General features: G+C 46.5%; 1 protein-coding gene across 1 annotated transcript in view; it reads left to right on the forward strand.

Annotated features, from left to right (window-relative positions):
• LOC133345572 (E3 ubiquitin-protein ligase NEURL1B-like) overlaps nt 1–24,721 on the forward strand; it is an 85,245-nt gene that overhangs the window by 39,770 nt on the left and 20,754 nt on the right. The window contains 1 exon segment of the mRNA XM_061556473.1: nt 16,030–16,701. Coding sequence (XP_061412457.1) covers nt 16,030–16,701 — 672 coding nt within the window.

Consider the following 24,721-nt stretch of genomic DNA (forward strand, 5'->3'; position numbering starts at 1 on the left):
CGGTCAACGATGATAACTATTCGTATAACAAAAATCCAGATAATTTAAATGTGTGGCAATGCATCTCTTTGTGTATATATAGCACATTACATTTTTGCGCTATGTAGTGCAAGTGATTTCTACTCTATATGACATCTTGTCAGTTTTGTGTTTAAGTCAGCTGTAATTACGATTTAAAAAATTGTAGTGGTTATTATTACACTTGGAGTGGAGCGGTGGTGCAGTGGTTATTGCACTGCATGATGAACCTGGTCACCTGAGTTCGATTCCCGAGAATATCTGCAAAAATTGTCTAGCGATATACAAACAACCATGTTCCCCTCATTTCGCCAAATTAGTAATGACCGGCATGGTGAAATATAGTCTAAAAATACCATCATGTCCAACATGACATGGAGAGCCTTTCACCCAGCACTGCATTACTAAGGGCCCAATATAGTCATTATTAGTTTCAATTAATACTCTTTCAAAATTTTTCATTATCACGTCATTAGTAATGCGTTGACTTTTTCGGTTAATAGCTTTGATGTTTACGCTCGATTGCGTGGCATTTTATGTAGCATTGTTTCACAATAAACATTTACTCACAAAGGCTCTATGCACGGTGTATATGGGAGCCTGCCAGAATTAGTGTGGATAAATGCGGTTTTACTGGATTGCACTTTGTGTGGAGGGTTCAAACACACTTTGGTTAAGGTGTTTTTTGTGTGTGTCACCTTCTCTCAAGGTCATTCAGTAGCCTTGGACACTCATGGGTATGCCGTGTCCTCAGATGTCCTCAGTGCCTTGGAGACACTAATCTTTTTAATAGCAACAGTTAGGACAGCTGTGTATTATTCATGATGATATACGAAACACATGCCTGCATAATATATATCCTCATCATCAGCATCATCAACTTCGATATAATCGTAATCATTGGGTTTTGCTTATTGTTCTAATTTTTTCTATTATTATAAATAATTTTTGGGGCAATATAAACAACCTATTGTAAATTAGAAAATGTGGCATGTCTTATCGCATAGATTGAAAGGAGATAAATATCTTTAAAATGAATTCAGCGTCTTTTTTGGGCCATTTATCAACAAGAAAAAAATCGGCCCCGTTTTGAAATAAATGATATTTTGCTACGTGGCGCACATTTTGTTGATGTGCGCATGTCAGCAAGTTCTATTCTAAGACAATTTTCCATGCAAGAATTTAATTTCTTGCCAAAAAAAGAAGAAAAAATCTAGAGGGGAAGGGGGGGATCGTGCAGTGCGTGGGGAAGGGGAGGGGGGACAAAGCCAATGATTGTTAAAAGTTTGATACCTGAAGGCAAAAACAAAACTACTGCACAACTAAATTTGCTGAGCCTAGATATAAATTCATGGCAAGTGGCCTCGTGGGTGCAGTGTCCAACAGGGGAATGAGAGACTGTCATCGTCTAAAGGCAAAAAGATAAGATAAAGATGCAGCCCTGCAAGTGCTCGCTCGTGTCACTGCTGGCGCAAGGGGCTGCACACTCGAGCTCGAGAGAGTTACCCCCGCAGAGGAGATTACTACTCCACCATGACTGGCCAGACATCTTGGAAGAGGTGGAAGTAGCCACGCTTTACCCCACCGCACACGGCCTACTGACATGCTGCTGGGTGGACAGAGGTGGCAGAGGGAGGAAGGGGTGATCGAAGAATCTGGCACCATTGTTTTCAACCACCGAGATGTATTTATGAAGAAAAAAAAACGATAATGGTACAACTGGAACACACATGCGGCACAAAAGCGACATGTGGAAGCTTAAATGAGCCCCTGCGCTAGTAGGCTTATCGCCATTACTGTTTAACGTTAATGTCTATCTTGGGTGAGAGGGATACGGTCGCTGCACTCTGCAGAGGTTCGTGCTACCATTTGAACACCATCATTAGGCATTCAAATGCCGTAAGATTGTGAAGAACGTTGGATGAAAATCAGTGATGTGCTTGCCAGCTAAGTGAAAACGTCAGGCTATCCAAAAAATGCAGTGAGATCAACATTTTTTGGGCTGTAAGATTTCATTTAGTCTGGCCTGTGGTTTTGTAAGTATGCGCACACACACAAACTTGGATTCTGTTCGCATGACAATAAATAACCCCACATTATTTCGAATTATTATACCAGACATTCTCTGTCTACTGCTTCGCTCGAGTGTGCACTCGGGTACAGCTGTAATGCATCTTGCTTATATAGTCCATGAACCCACGGAGGTTGGTTGGTACCAGCTGTGGTAAGAAAATCCACCGTGAGCAGTGTTCACCATGGGCTGAAAGCTTGGCATAGATACTGCCTGTTTCATATATACTCTTCCTCCTCGGTTTTGATATGCCATGGCTATTTCACGCGAAATTATTTTTGTTTATTTTTCAAAACTATAGCCTCTGTCAAACGTACCGCCCGCACCTTTTATAAATGGCATTCATCGCATAAAGTGCTGCCTGGATGACTTTGCCATCGTGCATATTTATGATCTAAGAGATAAACATGTTGGAGGGAATCATTGTTACCATCTGCCACCCTGGGTGGTCCCGAGAAGCCACTTTTGGACCAGTGGCTCGAGGACCAATACCTGGAATTAGCTGTGCACATTCCATAATTGTTGTCGAGGCAGATCTACCTCAGAGTTATTGCCATATTATTCATGCTCTCCGTGCAACCAGGAGTATGTCCTGAACCCTCATCTGAAATTTCATGACAGAGTAGGGTCAATCAGCATGGCAAGAATTGTAATGAGCGACGCAAGATAAGTGGTGTAGATCTGATCAATCACAGGTTGCAGCCAAATAATCCTGAATGCACTAGCTCTCGTTAGTTTTTTGCAAGATAAGGAGGGTCAAGTCTCCTTGTTGCTTGAATGAGTGACCACCAGTGCATAGCAAGTGTTTTAGGCATATCCCTGTGCAGGCTGTGAGGTTTCAGTTGATGGCAGAACAGCAATGGTATCGGTCGACAGTTATGGCATCAACTCATTGGAATGAATGTGTTGTTTCTTCATATGTCTGAGTTTTCTCTTGGTGCTCCGGTTTCTTCCCATAATCCAAACACATCAATGGAATTGGTCAAACATCGTATTAAAGGGAGTTTTGAGACTCAATGAGACTTTCTTGTGTAAATAACGGACATTGTTATCATTCGAAATAATAATGTGTGATGAATGGGGCACCTTTTGTGGGCTGGATGAGGGCATCTGACCAAGATTGGCTTGAGACTAGGTGCCTGGGGTGTCTGGATTTTGGCACCCAAAGACCAGAAACTGAAATAATACTGTCGGAGTAAATGTTGGACTGTGCAACAGTGGATGAATCTGGTATTCTGTCCTTGGGAATCAAAGCTGAAATATGATGTGATATTTGTATATACGACACGAAACGTTTTTTGTGTTCATTTTTTGGAATGCTGTAGGCTAAATAATCGGTGTTACACTCACAAGAGTGTTGTCCATGACAAAGTGGCTGGGTGGCTCAGAGTTCAGAGTGCTGAGCTGGCACCTTTGAGGTCCTGAGGTCCTGGGTTTGGCGCTGCGGTGGCGAGATGTGAACTACCTCGCCTGGTGTACAGGACGTGGGTTCGATCCCGACCCTGACGCCTGTATATTTGGAGTTTGCATGTCTCTCTCTCCCTGTGGTCGCGTGGATTTTTCTCCGGGTCCTCAGGGTTTTCCTCCACATTTAGAAACATGTGTTCAGAGTGTTTGGCTATCAGTTCCCACATGATAAGCCACTTCATTGGGCTATCATTCGTAGCCAGGTCGCTTCTGAAAAAGAGCTAAATAGCTCAGTGGGCCTTATCTGGTAAAATAAAAATAGTTTATAGAATCTGGGGCAGCCACTTTTGGTTGAAACTGAGTTGTCAAGCATAGCGAGTCGATGGCCTAATCCGGTCACCAATGATTGCTCAATACAACCATCATGCAGTGTTACGTTTGATTTTGCACTTAATTTGACTAAATTCCTTTTCCGTGAAGGATAAAAAGACCCAATGCTTTAACTATCATGCGACAGTCAAATTACCAGTGGAAAAAAAACTGGTAGACTTATGGTAAAGTGCAACCCCCCATCTTGTGTCAAGATAAAATGCCATTTGATGGGTTTGTCAGAAGAGGTTTCAGTGAAGATATTTTTTTACGCAGCCATTCTTTGGTCACACGGGGGGATCGCACGGCTCCGAGAGATTTTTTAATGGATTATTTGTCTCGTGAAGAGCCCCCAACAGTGTACCAGGAATACGATGGGGTAAAAGATGAAAACATTTCATAACAAAACAAAATTTGACCTCAACAGCAATTGTGTTGTGGTTTAACTGAACCAGACATGTTGAAAACACAAAACCACCAAACCAAGAATTTGCATTAAACCGCAAAGGGCAACAAACATAACATTATACCTTCCTCACTATCTGAGGCTTTTCAATATTACTACTGCTCATAGAATGGTAATGCGTTATCTGAAATAGTACAAGATGTTGTGCCATGCATATATACCTATGCAAGGAATACATGAGGTAGGCAGGTAAGTAGGTACTTAAGGAGGTAGGGTAGTGGGTGGACTGGTCGGTAGTTATATAGGTTGGTAAGTAGGTAGGTACAGTAGTTGGGTTCCTGGATTGGTGGGTAGGTAGGTGAATAGGTAGGTTGGTGAGTGGGTGAATTGATGGTATGTAAGTAGGTAGGTGAATGCATAGGTATGTAGGTAGATAGGTAGGTGAGTAGGTAGGTGGGTAGGCAGGTGGGTAAGTAGATATATAACTAAGTAACAATCTGCAAAGTGTTGCTATAATGTAATTTAATGTAAAATTTGACTCCGAGTAAACATTTATTCTGAAGAAAATGTGGATTTGATTGGACCAGCAACTCATGCGTAGAATAAATGTTCACCCATGTGATACCGGCATTCATAAGTGAACATTCTCAAACTAGGGCATTTTAAAATACATTATATATGATTTACATTATTTCTTGAGAGTAGCAGCAGCACGAAGCAAATTCAAAATCTTCGCTTGTCATTTTCGTTTTACAAATAGCACGGTTATATGACCAGGAACGCATTTTCAGATAGTGCGCAATATTTGTTGTTTACAAGCCACAATATAAACACTAAAGCAATTATTTTTTCATTTCAATATATGTATTGTGAATGGCTACTGTGTAGCTCTATTTTATAATCCCCACGCTCCGTGCAGGCAGCAGTGGGGGGGCGGGGAAGCGAGCCCAGCCGACACAGATTCAGACAGATTGCGCTGCAGCTTATCTCTATATTTAAACTTACCGAAAATCTTCTTAACCCGATGTAAAGGGAAAAAAAGTCCACGAATATCAGGCACTGGAGTACATTTTAAAAAAATCGATTTCTGGCAGCAAGTCCAACAACTATTTATTTTTGTTTGTCTCCTGAATTGGAGAGTTGTATGCGTCTTCGCTGCTTGAATGCATCATCATCATCAACATCGCCCTTGCTGGACGAAGACCCTCCTCTACCTATCATAGTCCTCACAATGCACACATTCACATAGCTGCTGCACGCAAGCCGATTGATTTATTCGCTCTCTGCTGGTGGATGGGGGGGGGGGTTGCTTCTTTTGTTGCCACTGTGAGTTGTCTCAGCCACACCCGGCCACCTCCCGTCCGAGTGGCGCGTGTGGCATAATTTTTTTTATAATTTCAAAATTTAAATGTTCGTCATGAACCGGATAACGATAATTCCGTTAGCCTAACTGTGAGTTGTGAAAAACATCACATTCCTTGCGTGTTGTTTTGAAGTCAATTCTGTAAAAGCTAAAAATTGTACACATGCCAAATATGATAGCACATACCAAATATGATACGTACAAATGCAGCAGATAAACACGGACATTTATAAAATAGTAAACGTGCATGTTTATATAATGAAGCACTCTACGGTTCGAACCTTCAAGAATGAACCGAATAAAATTAATAAGCAATAACACTGAATTATATATAGGTGCATCCATGCATTGTAAAATATAATGAATTGCAGGCGTATAAATTACACCAATGAATTCCATTGAACGGAGGGACAGGTCTTCCCTTAAGCCACTCCGTCAATGCAGTGAGGTCACCTGCTGCTGCTTTGTCATTGGGCTTGGACAGCAGTGAGATGCGACGCACATTAGTGGCCAACACTGGCAAACTTCGCCACGAAAACAATCGCGACAAACGCGTTTGGTGCAACACTCTTGGGGCACGCGAATGACCTTCTTGCAAACCAGTTTTTACACGCGACAGTGATTGTTGTTTGTTTCTTTTTTTAAATCGCAAACACGTAACCTTGCAATTTATCCCTTTTAGTTATTAGTCAACTTGCTAAGACCAGATGCGGCTGGCTGATCTGCGTTGCGCCTAAATAGATTAAAAGGATAAAGGACACCTCGTTCTGGCTTGCACAGGCCACGGCTAAGCCTACGCCGGCTGCCCAAGGCGTCACATTCGCAAGGCCCTTGCCGTATATAGCAACCGGGCCGTGATTGGCTCAAGTCTCTGGTCTTCTCGTGCCATGTACCAAGAGCACACTCCTACCAATCCCTCCCCTACATCCCCACCCTCCTCCCTCCAGCCTTCCCCAGGGCTCTGCTGCACGCCTATAAATTAATGCTATTTGTGGAGCAGAGGAGGTCTGAAGCGTGTATCTCCACGTCCAGGGTGGCTGTCCCCCTCCCAGCAATCTTCCCGTGTGGGGTGAGCTGGCCTTCACGTGTGCAGGGACACCCTTAAGACAGAAGTGACTCCTCCTCTTCCGTCAGCCCCTCCGCAGTCAGCCACACTTACCTCTCAGAACCCTCCCCAGTCCGAGGCCCCCCCCCACCCCCCCCTTGGGCTGCTCCTCCAGACTCTCACGATTCTTAGTGTGCGCTGCTGCTGCTGCTATTCTCAGCCCTGGAAGACGGCAACGGCAGCAGGAGCGGTTGAGTCCGTCTCAACATTTCTGTGAATATCATGGGTGGAAAGCAGGTCAAGCAAAAGCCACGTGGTAAGCAGGGGAATTGATTTTTTTTTCTCTCATCACGTACATTGCGTGTTTTGTGCTAACAAAAAAATGTTGGGGTGGAAGAGGGGGGGGGGGTTGCGAGGATAAATTTAAGTGGAATTTTAATTATTTTTGCGGTTATGTTTCAGAGAACGACGTTTTTAAGAGGTAGCCTGTTGGAATATTTTACGCCGGTCGTTAAGAGCCAAAACTGGGAGGTGTGTGTTTCGTCAAGATGTTTGAATGCGTTCGTTTGGGCGGACATTGCTGTGTAACTGAGATGTGCTGATGTTACGTAGACAAAATCAATGTTTATCCAAAAATATCATCTCCCTCTCGGATTCTATAGAGCGAACATAACCCATTCATTGGCAATGTCATACTTAGGGTAGCCAGCTGTTGCTGATCTAATTTCTTTACGTTTAGCCTGCCGCAGAAACTTTGACATGTTGTTCACGTCATATTTAAAGTGTTAACAGTCCCAATAATGTACGGCCCTTGTCATTCTGTTGGTTGATGAAGGTCTGCTCATGTTGTATCAGCCATGCGAGTTCTTTGACCATACTTCACCATGCTGGTCGGTGCGGATTAGTTAAGGGGATTGCAAAGGACCCGTTCGGATAGTACTGATGGCCGGACTCAAACTCAGGTCTCCAAGTGAATAGCGAACAATGGCGCAGTGGTTTGCGCACTGTGCTCTCACACTGATCACTCAATTTAAATTCCTGGTCACAGATTGACAAAGGGTTGTAAATTATATATAAGATAACAATATTACGTTAACGAACTCACTATTTTGTTGATTTGGACTTGTTTGTTTAAACAGATGAAGATTAAATGCATTGAACTGGAAGTCATTTTAGAGGTTAAACCAACCTACTTACCTGTGTTCTTATTACATCTCATCAAAATAGCACAAAATCAATTTGAGCGTTAATGAACTAGCTGGCTGGCTGACCAGCGAGACATTTTTTTTTATTTAACAAAGATTGACAAAGTACTTAAGACGGTATTTAAGTTTTGACAGATGCTGCCATTACGTAGTGGTTAGCACACTGGACTTGCAATCCAGAGGTCGCCGGTTTGACTCCATCTCCTGGCGTGGCGGCGGCGGGACCAACGGTGCAAGCTTCTCGACTTGTCCCGTTGCCTCCGTCCACTCGAACGGGATAATTGGGTGGGCCACAGTCAAGCCGGTCGGTCGGTCGGTCTGCAGGTGCGGTGTGGTAAATTGTGAGTACCCACGCTTATTCCAAGGCATTTTTGACCGTCGTGGAGGAGTCAGCCGAAATCCCCTCTGGTTCCGTGTCCCCTCTGGTTGCCCTCCAGTTTCGTGTCTCTCAAACTTGTTTTGGGCCCGCGGACCACTCAGCCGATGCAAATATTTCCGCGGAAACAACCCAGCCCCCCACCACCCAGCCCCCCACCACCCAACCCCTGGTGACAAAACGAATTCGCTTATTTCTCTCAATATCAATCATTCAAAACCATTCATATTACCGGGGCATTTCTTTTTTTTTAAAGCAGGTATAAGGTTGTCGTGTATTTTTTTAGGAAGGGCATTTAGATCTTCGGGTTAGGTTAGTTTAATCAGGCTAGTTTATCGAACTTCATGTTTTTATTTTATTAAATCTCGTGAGCAAAATATAAATCAACGTCCGAAACAAAAGGTACAATCATTTTCATTATTTCCGGATCAACCTGGAATTGAAACGGCAACCCGCAGACCACCTGGAGGACCGTCACGGACCACCGGTAATCCGGGGGCCACACTCTGAGAACCACTGCTCTAGTTGACGCCCTTCTGCCAACAGTCCCGAGAGAAAGACATTTCAGGGCTGCACATTGACCTCTTTTTATTTTAAGTTTGGGGGTCACGTAACAGCAAAGTGCTCGAACGGCTGAAATTGAGGTGGGGAGGCTTGCGTTCTGCCTTTCCTGCGAGAAAGCCTCCCTGACAGCTCTTAGAGTGTACAGTAGAAATGCTCTTATAACTGGGTGTGCTTGGAGTGCTGTAGCCTCTACTCATTGAAATCACATTCGAGTACCCTTAAATATTTAAGCACCATCAAATGCACACAGTCGCTACTTTCATGTTTGTCGACAGCGGGCTTTTTACCGACGTGCCGAGTGGTGCAAGAGGCCTTCGTCCAGAAACGATTTTGACAAAGGGCTGAAAGAAGAAATAAGAGAGAAAAACGATAAGAGTTTCTACAATAATCAGCCGTTTAAAGTAGTATAAGCAAATGTCTCGGATTGACTTGTTTTTCTGAAAAATAAATCCCCCACCCCCCCCGCCGCCCGCTATAAACTACCCACAAAATGTCACGGTGTTTGTGTAAATGTGCACTTCAAATACGCAGCGCCGGGTTGTATGTGTTTCAGTGACCCTGCGCAGATTGATCGTGTTGGATCGCGGAGCAATAATCGTTTCCTTCTCTCTCCGAGACAGAGAGCGCATGCCCGATGTGTTTTGTCCTTGGATTTAATTTTTTTTCTAGAGAAGGCATTAACTTGAATTTACCAAGTGTTTAAATACAATTTGGAGCGGATGCGAATTACTGTACAAATCTGAGTTATTCGTCTCTAGAACTAAAATATCAATGCATTTGTTTTCTAAATCGTTTGAGCTAGAGCAGATTGTGCCTCGCTGTAAAAAATATATTTCCTCAATCTGATGCTGCATTACATAAGGAAATAGTTGGATGTATTGAAATTGTATTTCTTGGATATGCAATTTCTCAGATTCAATGCCTGCCTATTAAAAAGTGTTCATAGTATGCTGATGGGTAGCAGAGTTCATAAGGCCTTTGTGTGTTCAAATCGCGCTGCCTGCTGCATACTTGCCTGAGTAAGTCGGTGCATTTATAAACTCTTATAACCTAGATTATCTCTTATATCACGAGTTTGCTTTTTAAACCGTCATAAAACAGTGCTGAATCGCAGGATCATGCGATACGATGTCTTTCATCCAGCAGTGGAATTGCCAAATGGCTGCTTGAGGACAGGGAAGTTGCAGAGGCTGCTCCGCGTAGCACTTTGCTCCAACGTCATCCTCGACTGCAGCCTTTTAATTCGATTTAAAGCTTTCGTGACTGCAGGGATTCATCTTCTTGGTTCTTTCGGTAAAGTCACGTAGAATGGAAATAATAAAATAATACAAATAAAACATAATACAATAATTCTCACGACGTTTCGGCCGCAACGCAAGCAGCCGTCCTCAGGTGAAGACCAGGTCTGTCGGGGAGACAGTGTCTGAATGCGTCTGAATGCTGTCTCCCCGACAGACCTGTTCTTCACCTGAGGAGCGGCTGCTTGCGTTGTGGCCGAAACGTCGTGAGAATTATTTTATTATGTTTTATTTTTATTATTTTATTATTTCCATTCTACGTGACTTTACCGAAAGAACCAAGAAGATACAGCCTTTTCATTCGAGCCTTTGGTGCTCGTGAAGTCCTTCGCTAGGATCAGCGCAGTTTCAAGGAACAAGTCTGCACTGCAGGAGCTCGGCGGTGAATGAAAGAAGCCTGGTGCAATGCTGCTCAGCGATTCCTGTGGAGGTCTGGCCAAATCGCCTGGTTACCCATGAGCCACGTTTTTCTCTTAAGAGCCTTTCCCTATTTTTGCACGGTGTCAACTTAATTACGTGATTCATTTCTTATTCTCAAGCTCGGGCTTCCCAACAAAAAAAAGAGAAATGCCGCTCGTTTTTTTCTTTCTAATGCGGTGATCAAAACGCCAAACTGCAATTCCTTTCTCCCGGCGGGATTTCACCGGGTGGCTTTTTAAATTAGAAACTGCGATTAAAATTCACCTGCGCCGCATCATTATCGCGGCAACACGAAAGCGGCACGGACCTGTAGCGTGAACTAAAGGAGAGGGGGGGCATTGCAAAATCCTGCGGGTGGGGGGGGGGTGTGCACGACACAGCCAGTGTTTAATAAAAAAAAAACTGAAGTTAAACGCTCCGTTTCGCTTTTGTCTATCGTTCATTCCAGTCCGAGATTTGACCCCCTGCGAGGAAAGGTCGCGATGCCCATTGTTTCATTGCACGGGTTAGCCAATGGGGGTGAAGCCTTCATCTCAGGGTGGTTTCAGCCTCCTCCAATCTCCCCTGATACTTGGGGTGGGAGGAGGAGGGGCCCTTCACACTCTTCTCCTACAGCTTCGGCATACACACAAGACAGCTGAACACAGCGAGGTGGGGCACGTGAGAACGGGGGGGGGGGGGTGGTTGCAGCGGGGGTGGAAGGGAAGGGACGGCTGTGTGGGTGGTTTGGGATTTGGAGAGTAAAAGCACTTTGGTAAGGTCCCCTGCCATGTGTGATGTGTGTGCCAGTCGCGCTCTGTGGGCCGTGGGCACGACAGCAGCAAACAGGTGTTGGGAATAAGCAGCTGAAGGAACCCCTGTGCTCCCCTTTGCACGCAGCGCACCGCGCGTCTGCCGTGCGTGCCCGAAGAAGTTTGATCGCTCGGCAGTGGCTCGGGTCAAGACCCAGGATTATCTTGGGGGGTCGGGTGGTGGTGGGGGTGGAAATAAATTACGAAGAAAATGCACATTTGATATGTAAATATCATTGCAACTGTTGTAAATTCCAATGATGTTCAGTTTACGCCCTATCTCCCTCTGTATCCTATCATATTTTGGAGAGTCTATGATCTCAAACATATGATCATATGTCTGTAGAAATACAATGCTGTACCTTCATGTTTGTTTCGCAATTGTGGAGTGCAAATTATTATATGTATATTAGCAATTGTCATCCTACACATTTAAACTATAACTCTTAGAATAATAACATTATCTCAATTTATGTTTTGAGGAAGTTTCCTTACAAAGTTTATAAAACATTAATGTGAAATATTGTATATTTAGGAATGCAGGTATTTGTCAACGAAAATATGATTACGTACATTACTTTGAACGTTGAATACGAGTCTTTTTTTTATCTGACCTGGCATATCCGTTGTCTTGTCCCCAAGAAGGCAAACTGCGGTCAGCGAGGCATTGAAAACAAATACATGCCAGCGTTGAAGGCAGCAATTATGCACACACGTTTCTATTTGCCTCGCACAGCTATAAACCTTTCAGAAGCATGTATAAAATTAGTTATTTGCTTATACCGTCCTGTTGCCAATAAACGACTAACGTTAGGGTTAGAGTTGGTGTGAGGGTTAGAGTTCGTGAGGGTTAGAGTTGGTGTGAGGGTTAGAGTTGGTGTGAGGGTTAGAGTTGGTGTGAGGGTTAGAGTTGGTGTGAGGGTTAGAGTTGGTGTGAGGGTTAGACTTTGTGTGAGGGTTAGAGTTCGTGAGGGTTAGAGTTCATGTGAGGGTTAGAGTTGGTGTGAGGGTTGGAGTTGGTGTGAGGGTTAGAGTTCGCGTGAGGGTTAGAGTTGGTGTGAGGGTTAGAGTTGGTGTGAGGGTTGGAGTTGGTGTGAGGGTTAGAGTTGGTGTGAGGGTTGGAGTTGGTGTGAGGGTTAGAGTTGGTGTGAGGGTTAGAGTTGGTGTGAGGGTTAGAGTTGGTGTGAGGGTTAGAGTTGGTGTGAGGGTTGGAGTTGGTGTGAGGGTTAGAGTTAATGTGAGGGTTGGAGTTGGTGTGAGGGTTAGAGTTGGTGTGAGGGTTGGAGTTGGTGTGAGGGTTAGAGTTGGTGTGAGGGTTGGAGTTGGTGTGAGGGTTAGAGTTGGTGTGAGGGTTAGAGTTGGTGTGAGGGTTGGAGTTGGTGTGAGGGTTAGAGTTGGTGTGAGGGTTAAAGTTGGTGTGAGGGTTAGAGTTGGTGTGAGGGCTGGAGTTGGTGTGAGGGTTAGAGTTGGTGTGAGGGTTAGAGTTGGTGTGAGGGTTAGAGTTCATGTGAGGGTTAGAGTTCGCGTGAGGGTTAGAGTTCACGTGAGAGTTCCGTGCCGGGCAAGGTTATGAGCATGAGATTGGTGATGTTCCCTTGAAGCCTTATCTCCTCGTGGCCACATGACTAATATTGTGCTCATCACAAAATACCCACGATCGTGGAAAAACATGAAAGGAAATGCTTCCTGCTGAGGTCATGAGTAAATTTACGCACTCGAGTTTGTCACCTTTATTGTGGAATGGGAACTTTCTGCCTACACTATGTAAATAATGCATACAACAATATGCTGAATCTTGACTTAAAACTTTCGTGACTGCAGGAATTCATATTCTTTTGCTCCTTCGGTAAAGTCACGTAGATTAATTCAAGTCAATAAAAAGTAAAATAAAAATAAAACAAATTAATACATTAATTTTAAAATATTTAAAAATACCTTTTTTATTTGAACCTATCTACGTGATATCCTCCATTACAAATTACAGCCCTTTGTCATTCCACTGCTGGATGAAGGCCCCCCCACGGTCTCAGTTATGGTTGTCATTCGACCATACTTTACCGCGGTAATCAGTGTGGGTTTCTAACGAGGGTTGACCTCTACTGGTTCAGATGCAACTCGCCCCGGATGTCACCCGTGACCGGTCATTGAGCTCAGCTTGCCGGGTTCATAGTCCACTGCGCTGCTCGCCACTACGCTGTCGCTTCACCGCCAGTTTGTTTAGAGATTCCTTAAAATTAGCAACGCTTAAGTCACACGCGCAGCAAAACCACGAGGTTGCCTTTGCAGCGCAACTGATCTACAGGGTGTCCTTGAAAGATATTGTTCGTGAAATAATTTATAATTAGACAGTAGCCCCCGAATGGCATGGTTGAATTATGGGATTAGGTTAAAGATAAAGTGTGTTTATAAAAAAAACATGCAAATAGCTTGAGTGATCTTGAACAGCGCATAGCATTAGCATTAAACAAATCTCAGCCGAGATGCTGGTGAACATCTCAATTACGATGATACTACGGCGGGCACGTGGCACGTGGGGGTTTAAATGTTCACGCTGCCAAGTGCGAGTGTGTGTATAGCGCTATTGACGGAGTTAATAACCACTGTCTACTTATAATAAAAAAAAATGGACAATACCTTTATAAGACATTTATTTTTGTCACATCGGTGTGACCACATGAATTTCGAAACGTACAAAAAGACTGAAACATGTACGCATTGTGTGCAGTTAAAATAAGCCTAGCTCAAACTGCCTTCTAATTATAATCATTTTATAATGGACGAGAGCTTGATGATCACCCTGTACTTGGCGACATTGTTGTCCACGGGAAATGTAATACATCGAAAGCCACCATCAGAGGTTGGACACTCATGCACAATGCGGTGCGATCATTATTAACGTAATACCCCTCGCAACTTCCACGCACGCGTATTTCCGCATGCACAAAGAGAAATGCCTCCCCCCTTCCCCAGAACCGTCTGCACGCCTCGGGAGACGATACTTCTCTCTGAGATCAGAAGCTCAGTGCCGTCACCCCAGTTTAGCATTTCCGCCTTCCGGCATCAATAATGCAGAGACACGGTCCACGTGTGAGGGAGTCAGCCCGAGAAATGATCTTGACAGACGTCGACCCGCGTTGAAATGCGTCTCGACAGCGAGTAGCCCGGCACGACAAAACGTCGCTGCAAGCGTCGTTTTCTGCGGAATTTGTTGTTGTTGTTGTCAGTCGGGAAGACTTAAGTGCTGTGATCAGAGCCCGAGAGGAGCTCGCGTAAAAAGATGGGAGCTCAATTATTTTTTTTAAACCCAGCCCTTTCATTTTTCATCGCGCTGAAAAAAAAAGATTTGTGGAGCAAACGTTGTGCCAGCTGCTGCCCGAGCTGCATTCGTGGTTGTGGCAGCCGATGTGAGGTGACGTTGGTAAATACGATTATCGGATGAGTGGGTATATCTGTGCTTCATCACACATTGTGCCTCCTCTGTAGGTACACACAGTACATTGGTTTAACATTGAGGAGCTTTTATTAGCACATGCGTGTTATAACGGGTTCTACGTGTGTGGAGAAGGAACGGTCGTTTTGCAGTTAGCGCGCTGCGCTACGAACCCGGAGACCCGAAATTTATTCCCGTTCACAGCCAACATCGGTGACGAATATCTGAACCGGTTCTGGGCCTCCTCTAAGTCGACTTAGCCTCAAATAAGTACCTGATTTGGTGAGTAAATATCGCCAATTGTGGAGGCAAAGCGTGTGTTGCTGGCCACCCACCCCCTCGCTAATGGAACTTGTTCCAAAAGTCTGTTTAGGCTATGCGGAGGATCTTTAACTTAGGAATTTTACGCGAGTTTTTATTCTAATTGAGAAAGATCTTTTACATTACATTATTAGAGATGCTCCCAAAAATGTGTGCAAATTAAATGAAACGTTCATGCAAATATAATACGAACACATCTTGCATGTTAAAATTGTATAACCATAGGCAAAACAACTTTATTTAAAACTTGAGTAATACATATTTGCATGCTTCTCCCAGACCACTCCACCAATGTCAATGAAGGAGAAGTCGTTTTAAAGCTCAGACTATGCATTTTCAGCAAATGTTGTCACCGTTTCTAAATATTATTGATATGGCTCACGGGTCTTAACACTGCGTATCCGGGCACTCTCCCACTTACAGTGGCCCAGAGCATGCTGAGTGAGGGTCAGGTGAGTGGTGAATGTCTGACGAGGGTGATGCGAGTGGCACGTCACCTCACCCGCAGGACATGCTGCCCACGAGCAAATCTTACAATGGCTGAGACAGAACACGGGACAATGGGGCCTGCAATGCAAAAACGCTGGAATGCCTCCGTCGAACAATCGCTAATTTTATTTTACCAGGTAAGGCCCACTGAGCAGGAAAGCTCTTTTTCAGAAGCTGCCTAGTCTTAAATGATAGCCCAACGAAGTGGCTTATCATGTGGAAATTTATAGCAGCCAAATACTCTAATCGCACGTTTCGAAATGTGGAAGGCTCAGAGAAAAATCCACGTGACCACTAGGAGAACAAGCAAACTTCAAATATACAGGCATCAGAGTCGGGATCGAACCCATGGCCTGTATACCAGGCGAGGTAGTTAACATCTCACCACCGTGACACCCACTAACCCTCGCATCGCTCGCCTCGCGTGCCTTCCCTCCCGATTCCGCGCACGTGCAGACTCCGGCCACCGCTCCATGGCGTTGTCCCCCGACGCGCTGTGCTGCGACACGGCCGTGCGTCCCGTGCGCAAGCGCGGCTCCCAGCAGCACCCGGCGTCGGCGGTCACGACCACCTCCTCGTCCGCCTCTTCTGCCGCGGCGGCCGCGGCGGCGGCCGCGTCGGCCGCCGCCTCCTCCTCGGCCGGCACCGCGGCGCCGTACGGTCAGCTGCTTTTCCACCCGCGCGCGAAGGGCCGCAACGTGACGCTGGACGGCGGGCGGACGCGCGCCACCCGGCGCCACAGCTTCTGCCACGGCGTCGCCTTCGGCCACCGGCCGCTGCGGCCGTGCGAGCGCGTGCGCCTGCGCTTCACGGCGACGGCGCCCGGCTGGAGCGGCGCGCTGCGCTTCGGCTTCACGAGCCGGGACCCCGGCACGCTCGACTCGGCGCGCATCCCTCGCTACGCGTGCCCCGACCTGGCGGCGCGCCCGGGCTACTGGGCCAAGGCGCTGCCCGAGAGCTGCGCGGGACGCGGCTCCGCGCTCGAGTTCTGGGCCGAGGCGGACGGGCGCGCCTTCTACCGCGTCGACGCGGGCGAGGCCGTGCCGTTCCTGCGCGGGGTCGACGCCGCCGGCCCGCTGTGGGCGCTCATCGACGTGTACGGAGTCACGCAGCAGGTGACGCTGCTCGGTGAGTAGTGTCCCACCGCGGTCGCGCGCGGTCGGTTCGAGCCGCGGCGTTCTCGGCGCGTGTTTTGTGCACGGACGGGAGCGGTGGTGGTGATGACCCGCGGCTGATGCGCTGTGCTAGGATAGAGGCTTGTTTGGACGAGCACGGTTGAATACGTGTGGTGCGAAAAAAAGTTCAACCTACACACGTGCTAAGGATGGCCGATCTGGGTGACGTGCGTTTTGATGAAGCAAAGTGGATTCACTGGGGTTGAAACGACCCGTGGATTTTGTCCATTGAAAAATCGAGTCTCGTGCTGATGATATACACTGCATTAACTTGTGCATATGGTAATCGGTCACGGACTATTTTCTGAAACAAAGAAAACCAACGAACTTCACAAGCGAGGCAAAAAATAGGAACTGATTCGTTGATTCGAATTGCGAACCCGAATTGTGACAATTTGCCGGTTGTCTGCGAGAGCGCGAGGTGCTGAGCGGTGACTATGAGGCAGGATATTGGGACTGTAATGGGATCACGTGCATGACACTCTCGCCTGTAGGAGCATTGATGCTTTCCTGGGCCAATAGCGATGTAAACAAGGGCAGACCCACTTTCAGGTTTAAAACTTTTGGATCTTAACAACAAGATATAATTTGAACAATAGGAATGCCCAAGCCGTCCCTTTCATGTTGAGCATCTGTATGGCTATATCCTTGCAGGGGTTTTATATAATTGTGTAATGACTACAGTGTCTAGATTGCCCCATGATGTATTTTCCATCTTAACCTGCATTCGCACACATTTGCTTAGATGTACACAACAATTTTTGTTTACATGTACGCTAGCACCCATGACCGATTGGGGAGGATTTTTCAAGACTGTAGGATTATCCAAATCGTGGCTCGAAGCCACGATTTGCATTATCAGAAGTGAAAAATTGCTTCTGATTATGAAAAAAAAATTTTGATAAAAAACGTAAAGTAACAAATGCCAGGATCATCACGCGAGCCACGTTGGCTCAAACTCGAATCGCACAAACACTTACATCATGGCCAAGTGTCGCGTATCAGAGGCTCTCTGCAATGTGGTGTGATTATGCGAGGCGGAGAAAAGCCACCGTTGACCAAGAGACATTTAAGGGCGAGCCGAGCGATAGCGACGAGGGCTGCATAACTTCATCCCCGTCGCCCGCTCTGCTTCCATGCAGCGACACTTGGTCATCGTCACCTCTTTAATCCGGCCATATTTGTCCCATTTTAAGCGGTTCCGATTAGGCAGGTGTGGTGTTCAACGGGAGGTAATTTGTACCACCGAGCCAGCTTTTGTTTCTGCCAAATTTGAGCCGGCAAGGTTCAAAGCGCGAACTCTGCGCTGCATGCGCAGCTTGAAAGCGGATTTGTAAAACATATATACGGCATATACGGCCATTGTTCGATCACACACGAGATGGAACTGCAGTATTTTGGAAACAGCTGTAGGTGTGATGGGGGAAACCTGTAGAAACTGTTGATGATTGGTTGAGTGGAAGGAAAAAAGAGCAGATGTCGACAGACTAAGTTTCTATGCGTAGTTTTGTGGATTTAACGGGGAGGACAGTTATACCAACATTAAAGCAAAGCTCAAAATTGCAGATAGATCATGGACACTCAGTAATGAGTAGAGCGACGAAGAGTAGAGTTCTTTCACACATCTCATACTCATTTATTATTTTCCGAAAATTGGCAGTGAATATTTTTACCGGTGAAATCTCAGAGTTGGATTTCTAATCTTTCGGCTGCAAAGTGCACGAGTCATTGTCAGCTCAATCCGAGGCTGTTGGGCAGATGGATGCATGGGGTCTGGGTATCAACACCACTGGGTTCTGTACCTTAAGCAGCCTCCCCATGTCAGCTGATGTCATTTTGAAAGGCCCTTGTTTATCCATTACCAGGGTCAGGTGCCTCCAGCCAGATTTATACTTTGCCAAGTGTCCCCAAAATAAATCTTATCAGTTGCTGACGTTTTTTTGCCCCACGCTCAATAATTGTAAAATATATAAAAACTTTGGGGTGGTAGCATCGAGCCCCAGTGACCCGAGTTCGATTCACAGCAACGACAAAAACCAGCGGCGAGTGATATGTGAACTCGCCATTGGTCCAACCTTCCCCAACCCACGTTGACCAGAGTGATGAAGAATGGTCAAACAATCCCCACCATTCACACAGCATGTACAATGGTAGATTGACAGAGGGCTGTATATCATTATTATAATATAAAAATGATATTGCATCGCACATGCTTGGAAAAATGAATTCAACCGAGATGTGCTACGTTTGAAGAGTACACAGGCAGAGTGCATCCAATTTTAACTGATGAATGTAAATAACGCGAGTGCCTCCAAATTACCCCTAGAGGCAAATAAACAGGTAATAATAGCTCGTGGCCGTATAGTCTGCGGCGTATACCTTCGACAGCCCAAGTCTATTGTCCATCATCCACAATCAGCTGTGACGCCGGGGTGATGGTGAATGAATGTGGCTCCTTGTCCTGCCGAACAACGCGCTGCCTTGTAAAACCAACACGCGGGGTCCCTAACAGCTGCCAGGTCCCAGGGCACTTGACAGCCCACCAGATGAACGTCTCCCGAGACCGCATCTGTGGCTTTTAACCCCCCACCCCCCTACCCAACGTCATCCTCATCACCAGCAGCACCCGCTCCGTCACAACTCCCACTCCCGACACAACCGCACATCTAATCGAGTGGCTCAGTCAAAGCCTAAACATTCCCTCTTTTTTTCTTTCTTCCTGCGGTGCCCTTGCACAAGTTGTTGGAAATCTGATCGTTTGAAGTGGGCCTCCAGACGGAACATGGACATGTTTGAGAAGAGGCAGTCGAATTCACTCGTTCCGCCATCAAAACATGACCATTGGTTGTTCTGTCCGAGGTCATATCGGAGCTTGAATGCAGTATTTAGATGTATTCGAAGCAAGGAACCATCGAGGGTGGTTGGAGAATAATTGCCTCCAAAGTGGACAACTTGATCACATTCTCGTCAAGGAGCGTAAACCATCACGCGAACTCCGGTCATCCTGGCAGCAGCGGCTTTTGGCTGACCATCGAACAAAGACGGCCACTGCATCGTGAGCTTTCAGATGCACTTAAGCTGCCGTCTGGAACGCTCTTCCTTCCGATATTAGGAAGTCACTGGAGCTTTGCTTTCTTATACTACATTGAAAATTAATTTCTTTAGAACTGCTTTTTGCGTTTAGTTTGTTGTCCTTCCCCGCTCCTCCGATTAGTAGTTGGCTACGTACAGTGTGGAAGAAGATCAACATACATACATTATTTTGGCCAGTCCATCAGTGGGTTTATTGCTTCCATCTCCATGTCCCCAAGACGTCTGGTCAGTGTGGAAGAATAGACCAAAATACCCTCTAGAGTGTCTCTGGAGCTTCCTCGAGCGACAGCCCATCTGCCAGCGGTGGCTTAAAGCAAGCAAGCGCTGGGCTTCCCCTTTTACCTTCACGTCTCTCCTGCGTCCCCGTCTGGGAGGCCGTGTGTCCATGGGGGGAGCAAGGTAGGGCGAGGGCTCTCCAGTGTTATCCGTGCGTTGCACATTGTCGCCGGTGCATCAATTCACGCGGGCACACTCGCGCTCGGTCGTCAAACTGTCTCTGGCGGCGGTGGTGCTGGTGGTTATCACGAAGCCCCCCTCCCCCGCCCCAAGAGCCCTCATCGATGTAGGAGTCTTTGCTTTCTTTTCGATTGAAAGCATCGGTGCAATGTAGAGCTCACAGAATGTACCGTTTTGTGAGGGGAGGGGGGAATGCATCGTAGAACATATCCCTTAGAAGTTGCTTTCCTGGCGCTTTACACCAGAGCTCATTTTTTTTAAGCACATTATATTGCCTGTGGTTCATATTAAGGTGCGTGTTATCCATTATTATGTCAACTTTTTAGGAGTTATTTTCATTAAAAAGCACAATGTACAGTCCACCTTGCTTCCCTCTCCCCCCCCCCCTTATCCCCAAGCCACCAGCATCTTTGCCAACTTAGCCGAGCGTGATTATCCCCGCAGGGAAATCTGCTGCAGCGTTTTTATATCTAAATTAATTACCACATACATCATTGCAGATATTTAATAGGCCGGCCTCTCTGTGTTCCGGAAACATGTTGGACAGAGTTCCAAGCAGACAAATCAAAGTGAGCCCATTTATAACAATTTCAATCTGTAACGTGCCCCATAGTATTCTCTGAGTCCCTTGGAGAGAGAATGACTCAGAGTTGTGAGGAGGAAGGCAGCCAATTGATGAGCCAGCACCAACAATTACCCAAGCTCTGCATTTCTCTATATATCAAGGCGTTATCGACCAATTAATGAGTGTTTACATGCAGGAGAAATCCGGAGCAGCCGGAAAAATCCCCAGGCATGCAACGGGGAGGGGAAACGCTTTATTCGATACAAGGGATCATGCTAGAATTCACATTCATTTACGCTATCCCTTTGCCCATGATGCTATTCTATATTCTCTGCCGCACGTACGCACCGTGACGTAAGCGTACTTATAATCACGCCGCGCCGTTTGCGTGATTAATTATCTAGGGTCCGGGGTTCCCAATCCATCGTAGCTAATTTTTTGCTTTTTTTTGTCACCATATAATTATATTGTTGTCTTCAAGGCACTCGAAGGACCATGTTTCAGGGAGCTGTAAACGTCGGCGCTTTGAACGCGCTGTCAATTGGCCGCACGCGCGAAGAAGGGCGGCCGAGTGTCAACGGCACTGTCGCACGTATCCCTTTGCTACTGCCTTTATGATTACTACTGCACAGCAACGCAAAAAGCCTCATGTTTTTTAAATCTTGTGGTCATACCATATTCTTCAGATTATAAGATGATGCGGGGAGTAAGAAGCACCTCAAGCATTCGCGCTAATTTTTTTTTTTAAGTATTTTTTTTTTATAATCTGGAGAATATGCTACTGCCATGGAGAGCCATCAGCTCAGAAGTCGATTTTGAATGCGCCGCTTTAAAATAAGGCAGAGGTGTCTTGTGGAAGAGATTATAAATGGCTGGTGGTGTTTTCGCTCCTCTGCGTAGTGACATATTGCTACGGAATTTGAGACATCTTCTGGAATACCGATGTGTTTCTCCAGAATATGAGACACACCTCCTCTGCTTTGCTTTCGAATACAGGGGAGAAAAGGGGGCATCTTATAATCCGTAGAATTCCGTCGCTTCCTCACGTGGTTAAAATTGGCTCGAATATGCACCGCTCGTTCGAGAATTATTTACAAACAAGCAAAAGGAGCTGGTTCAGCACATCTGTAGGCCATTGGAGCCACTTGTTGTGCGGCTGGCAGGTTTTAAAATAAAACCCTTTGCCGGATGTTAAAATAAGAAAGTCGTGGGAAAGTCGAGGATAGGAATGCCACGGTGAAGGAGAGGAGGGGGGGTGGGTGGGAGGAAAAAAACGTGACGTCTGGCATCGGATACTCGCCACACTTAAAATAAACAGGAGTGGTGGCGTCTTGACCAGGAGATTCAAGATGGCGGCGTGTGTGCGTGGAACACTGAGCAGAAACAAACGTCCTGCGGCCGGCCCCAGCAGAACTAAAGTAAACACAGCCACTAGCTGCCCGCAACCTCCGGCTACGAGCGAAAGAATCTGGGTGGGTTTTTTTTGCGCAGAGAAATGTTTTATTGTGGTTGTTTCCCCCCCCCCCCTCAAAACTGGGGGGGGGGGGGGGGTGAGCAAGTGCGTGTGAATGTAGTCTCTGTCTATATTTGGTGAAAGTCGGTGCGGTTTGTTCTCACAAGCGCACCCGCGTCCCAGCAGGCTTCAGTTCCCAGCCACGGTGGTGGGGAAGACAGTTGAAAAAATTGACATCTCGTCTCACTCAGGCTCCACTCAGCCTGAAAAATGGGCAGTACTTGGCGCGGTTCATCAACATCAATAACGGAGGTGGCGGGGCGGGGGGAGGAGGCGGGGAGACATTGCGTACCTGTCCCAGCCGAATTGGGTTGCGTGAATTTTTCGTGCGTTGGGCTGTTGTACTGCGTGTCGCTCTACGTTCTCTCGCCCCTCAGCGACTCCTCGGACGTGACGCCCAACGACACGCGGCAAAGTAACCTGAAAATGCACGGCAGGGCCTTAATAGGTGTCCGGTAGTAGCCCTCGCCCCAGCAGGCTACAAGGTTATCTGCGTGGCAGTGATTAAGCAATTGTGAGCAAGAGCTAAGCCTCTCGAGTGCATTCCACTGCGAAGACAATGCACTTCCGCAAGGTCAGAAAGGACACAGCCTGAAGGCCATCTTGATCCTTCTTTGAAATTATGATTCTTTGAAAAACCCTAAAAAATGTGATTCACGTGTTTCACAAGCCAGTATATCTTGCGATATATACCGCGGGGTCAGGTGTTGTGGTCATATATCCCCCCCCCCGGCGGACGTGTTTTACTGCTGCTCAACCGTGCCGTGAATCGTGCCTCCCGCGTGTGAATATTAATTGGAAAATAAACATCAGGAAGGATCATTGACGGGCGCGGGGAAATGTCGAGAGCCCCTCAAGTGAAAGGACGGAGAGAAACCGTGAAAACAAATTTACGTCAAGTCGTGACTGATCTTTGAGAAAAAAAATAAGCGAATACGTCGAATATCTTCATACTCATATGACGTTTATAAAACAAGCTCAGTTGTACACTCGCAATAAATGTAATTGAATTGCGACCGTTATGATACATATGGTCACATTTTCTACAAAGGTAGATAGATTTATGCGCACACGTTTAATAACAGCACAGGGCCAGTGCGGACAAATAAATGATGTCGCACGGTCTGTTTGTATAAGAAAGAAAGAGAGGGTGAGAGAGGTGGGAGTCAAAGTAGCCCTTAATGACAGAAGTCTGCGGGCGATTATTTACACTGTGGCCAGGCTCTCTGAGCAGAAAATTATTTTCTAAGCCGGTGCAAATGATGCATGCGCAATTGTAAGCATGTGTGATGGAGGGGTCAGTTGAAAGACGCAAACAGGCTCTGTGGCGAGGTGCGCGCAACAAAGATACCCCGTATAGCCTTCACAGACTTTTGGGGCAAATGCTGGTAGTGAGTGCTTATGAAGGGCGGCAAGGCACACCAGGGGGTGGGTGAGCAGCACCACACCGCACCAGGTAGTCATTTGAGGCTGAGTCGACCTAGGGGAGGCCCAGCACTGGGTCAGACAATCGTCACCGGTGTTGGCTGTGAGCTGAAATCGAACTCGGGTCGCCGGGTTCGTAGCGCAGCGCGTGAACTGACGCGCCAAGGGCGCACACACACTTACACACAGACTCGGCACACACACACTTACACACAGACTCGGCACACACACACTTACACACAGACTCGGCACACACACACACTTACACACAGACTCGACATACACACACACACTTACACACAGACTCGACATACACACACACACACTTACACACAGACTCGGCACACACACACGTACACACAGACTCGACATACACACACACACACTTACACACAGACTCGGCACACACACACACTTACACACAGACTCGGCACACACACACACTTACACACAGACTCGACATACACACACACACTTACACACAGACTCGACATACACACACACACACTTACACACAGACTCGGCACACACACACGTACACACAGACTCGACATACACACACACACACTTACACACAGACTCGGCACACACACACTTACACACAGACTCGACATACACACACACACACTTACACACAGACTCGGCACACACACACTTACACACAGACTCGGCACACACACACACTTACACACAGACTCGGCACACACACACTTACACACAGACTCGGCACACACACACTTACACACAGACTCGACACACACACACTCACACACAGACTCGATACACACACACTTACACACAGACTCGGCACACACACACACACTTACACACAGACTCGGCACACACACACTTACACACAGACTCGGCACACACACACACTTACACACAGACTCGGCACACACACACTTACACACAGACTCG

This window comes from Lethenteron reissneri, chromosome 22 (genome assembly GCF_015708825.2).
Source record: "Lethenteron reissneri isolate LAM-NWPU_2019-01 chromosome 22, ASM1570882v1, whole genome shotgun sequence".
NCBI lineage: Eukaryota > Metazoa > Chordata > Hyperoartia > Petromyzontiformes > Petromyzontidae > Lethenteron > Lethenteron reissneri.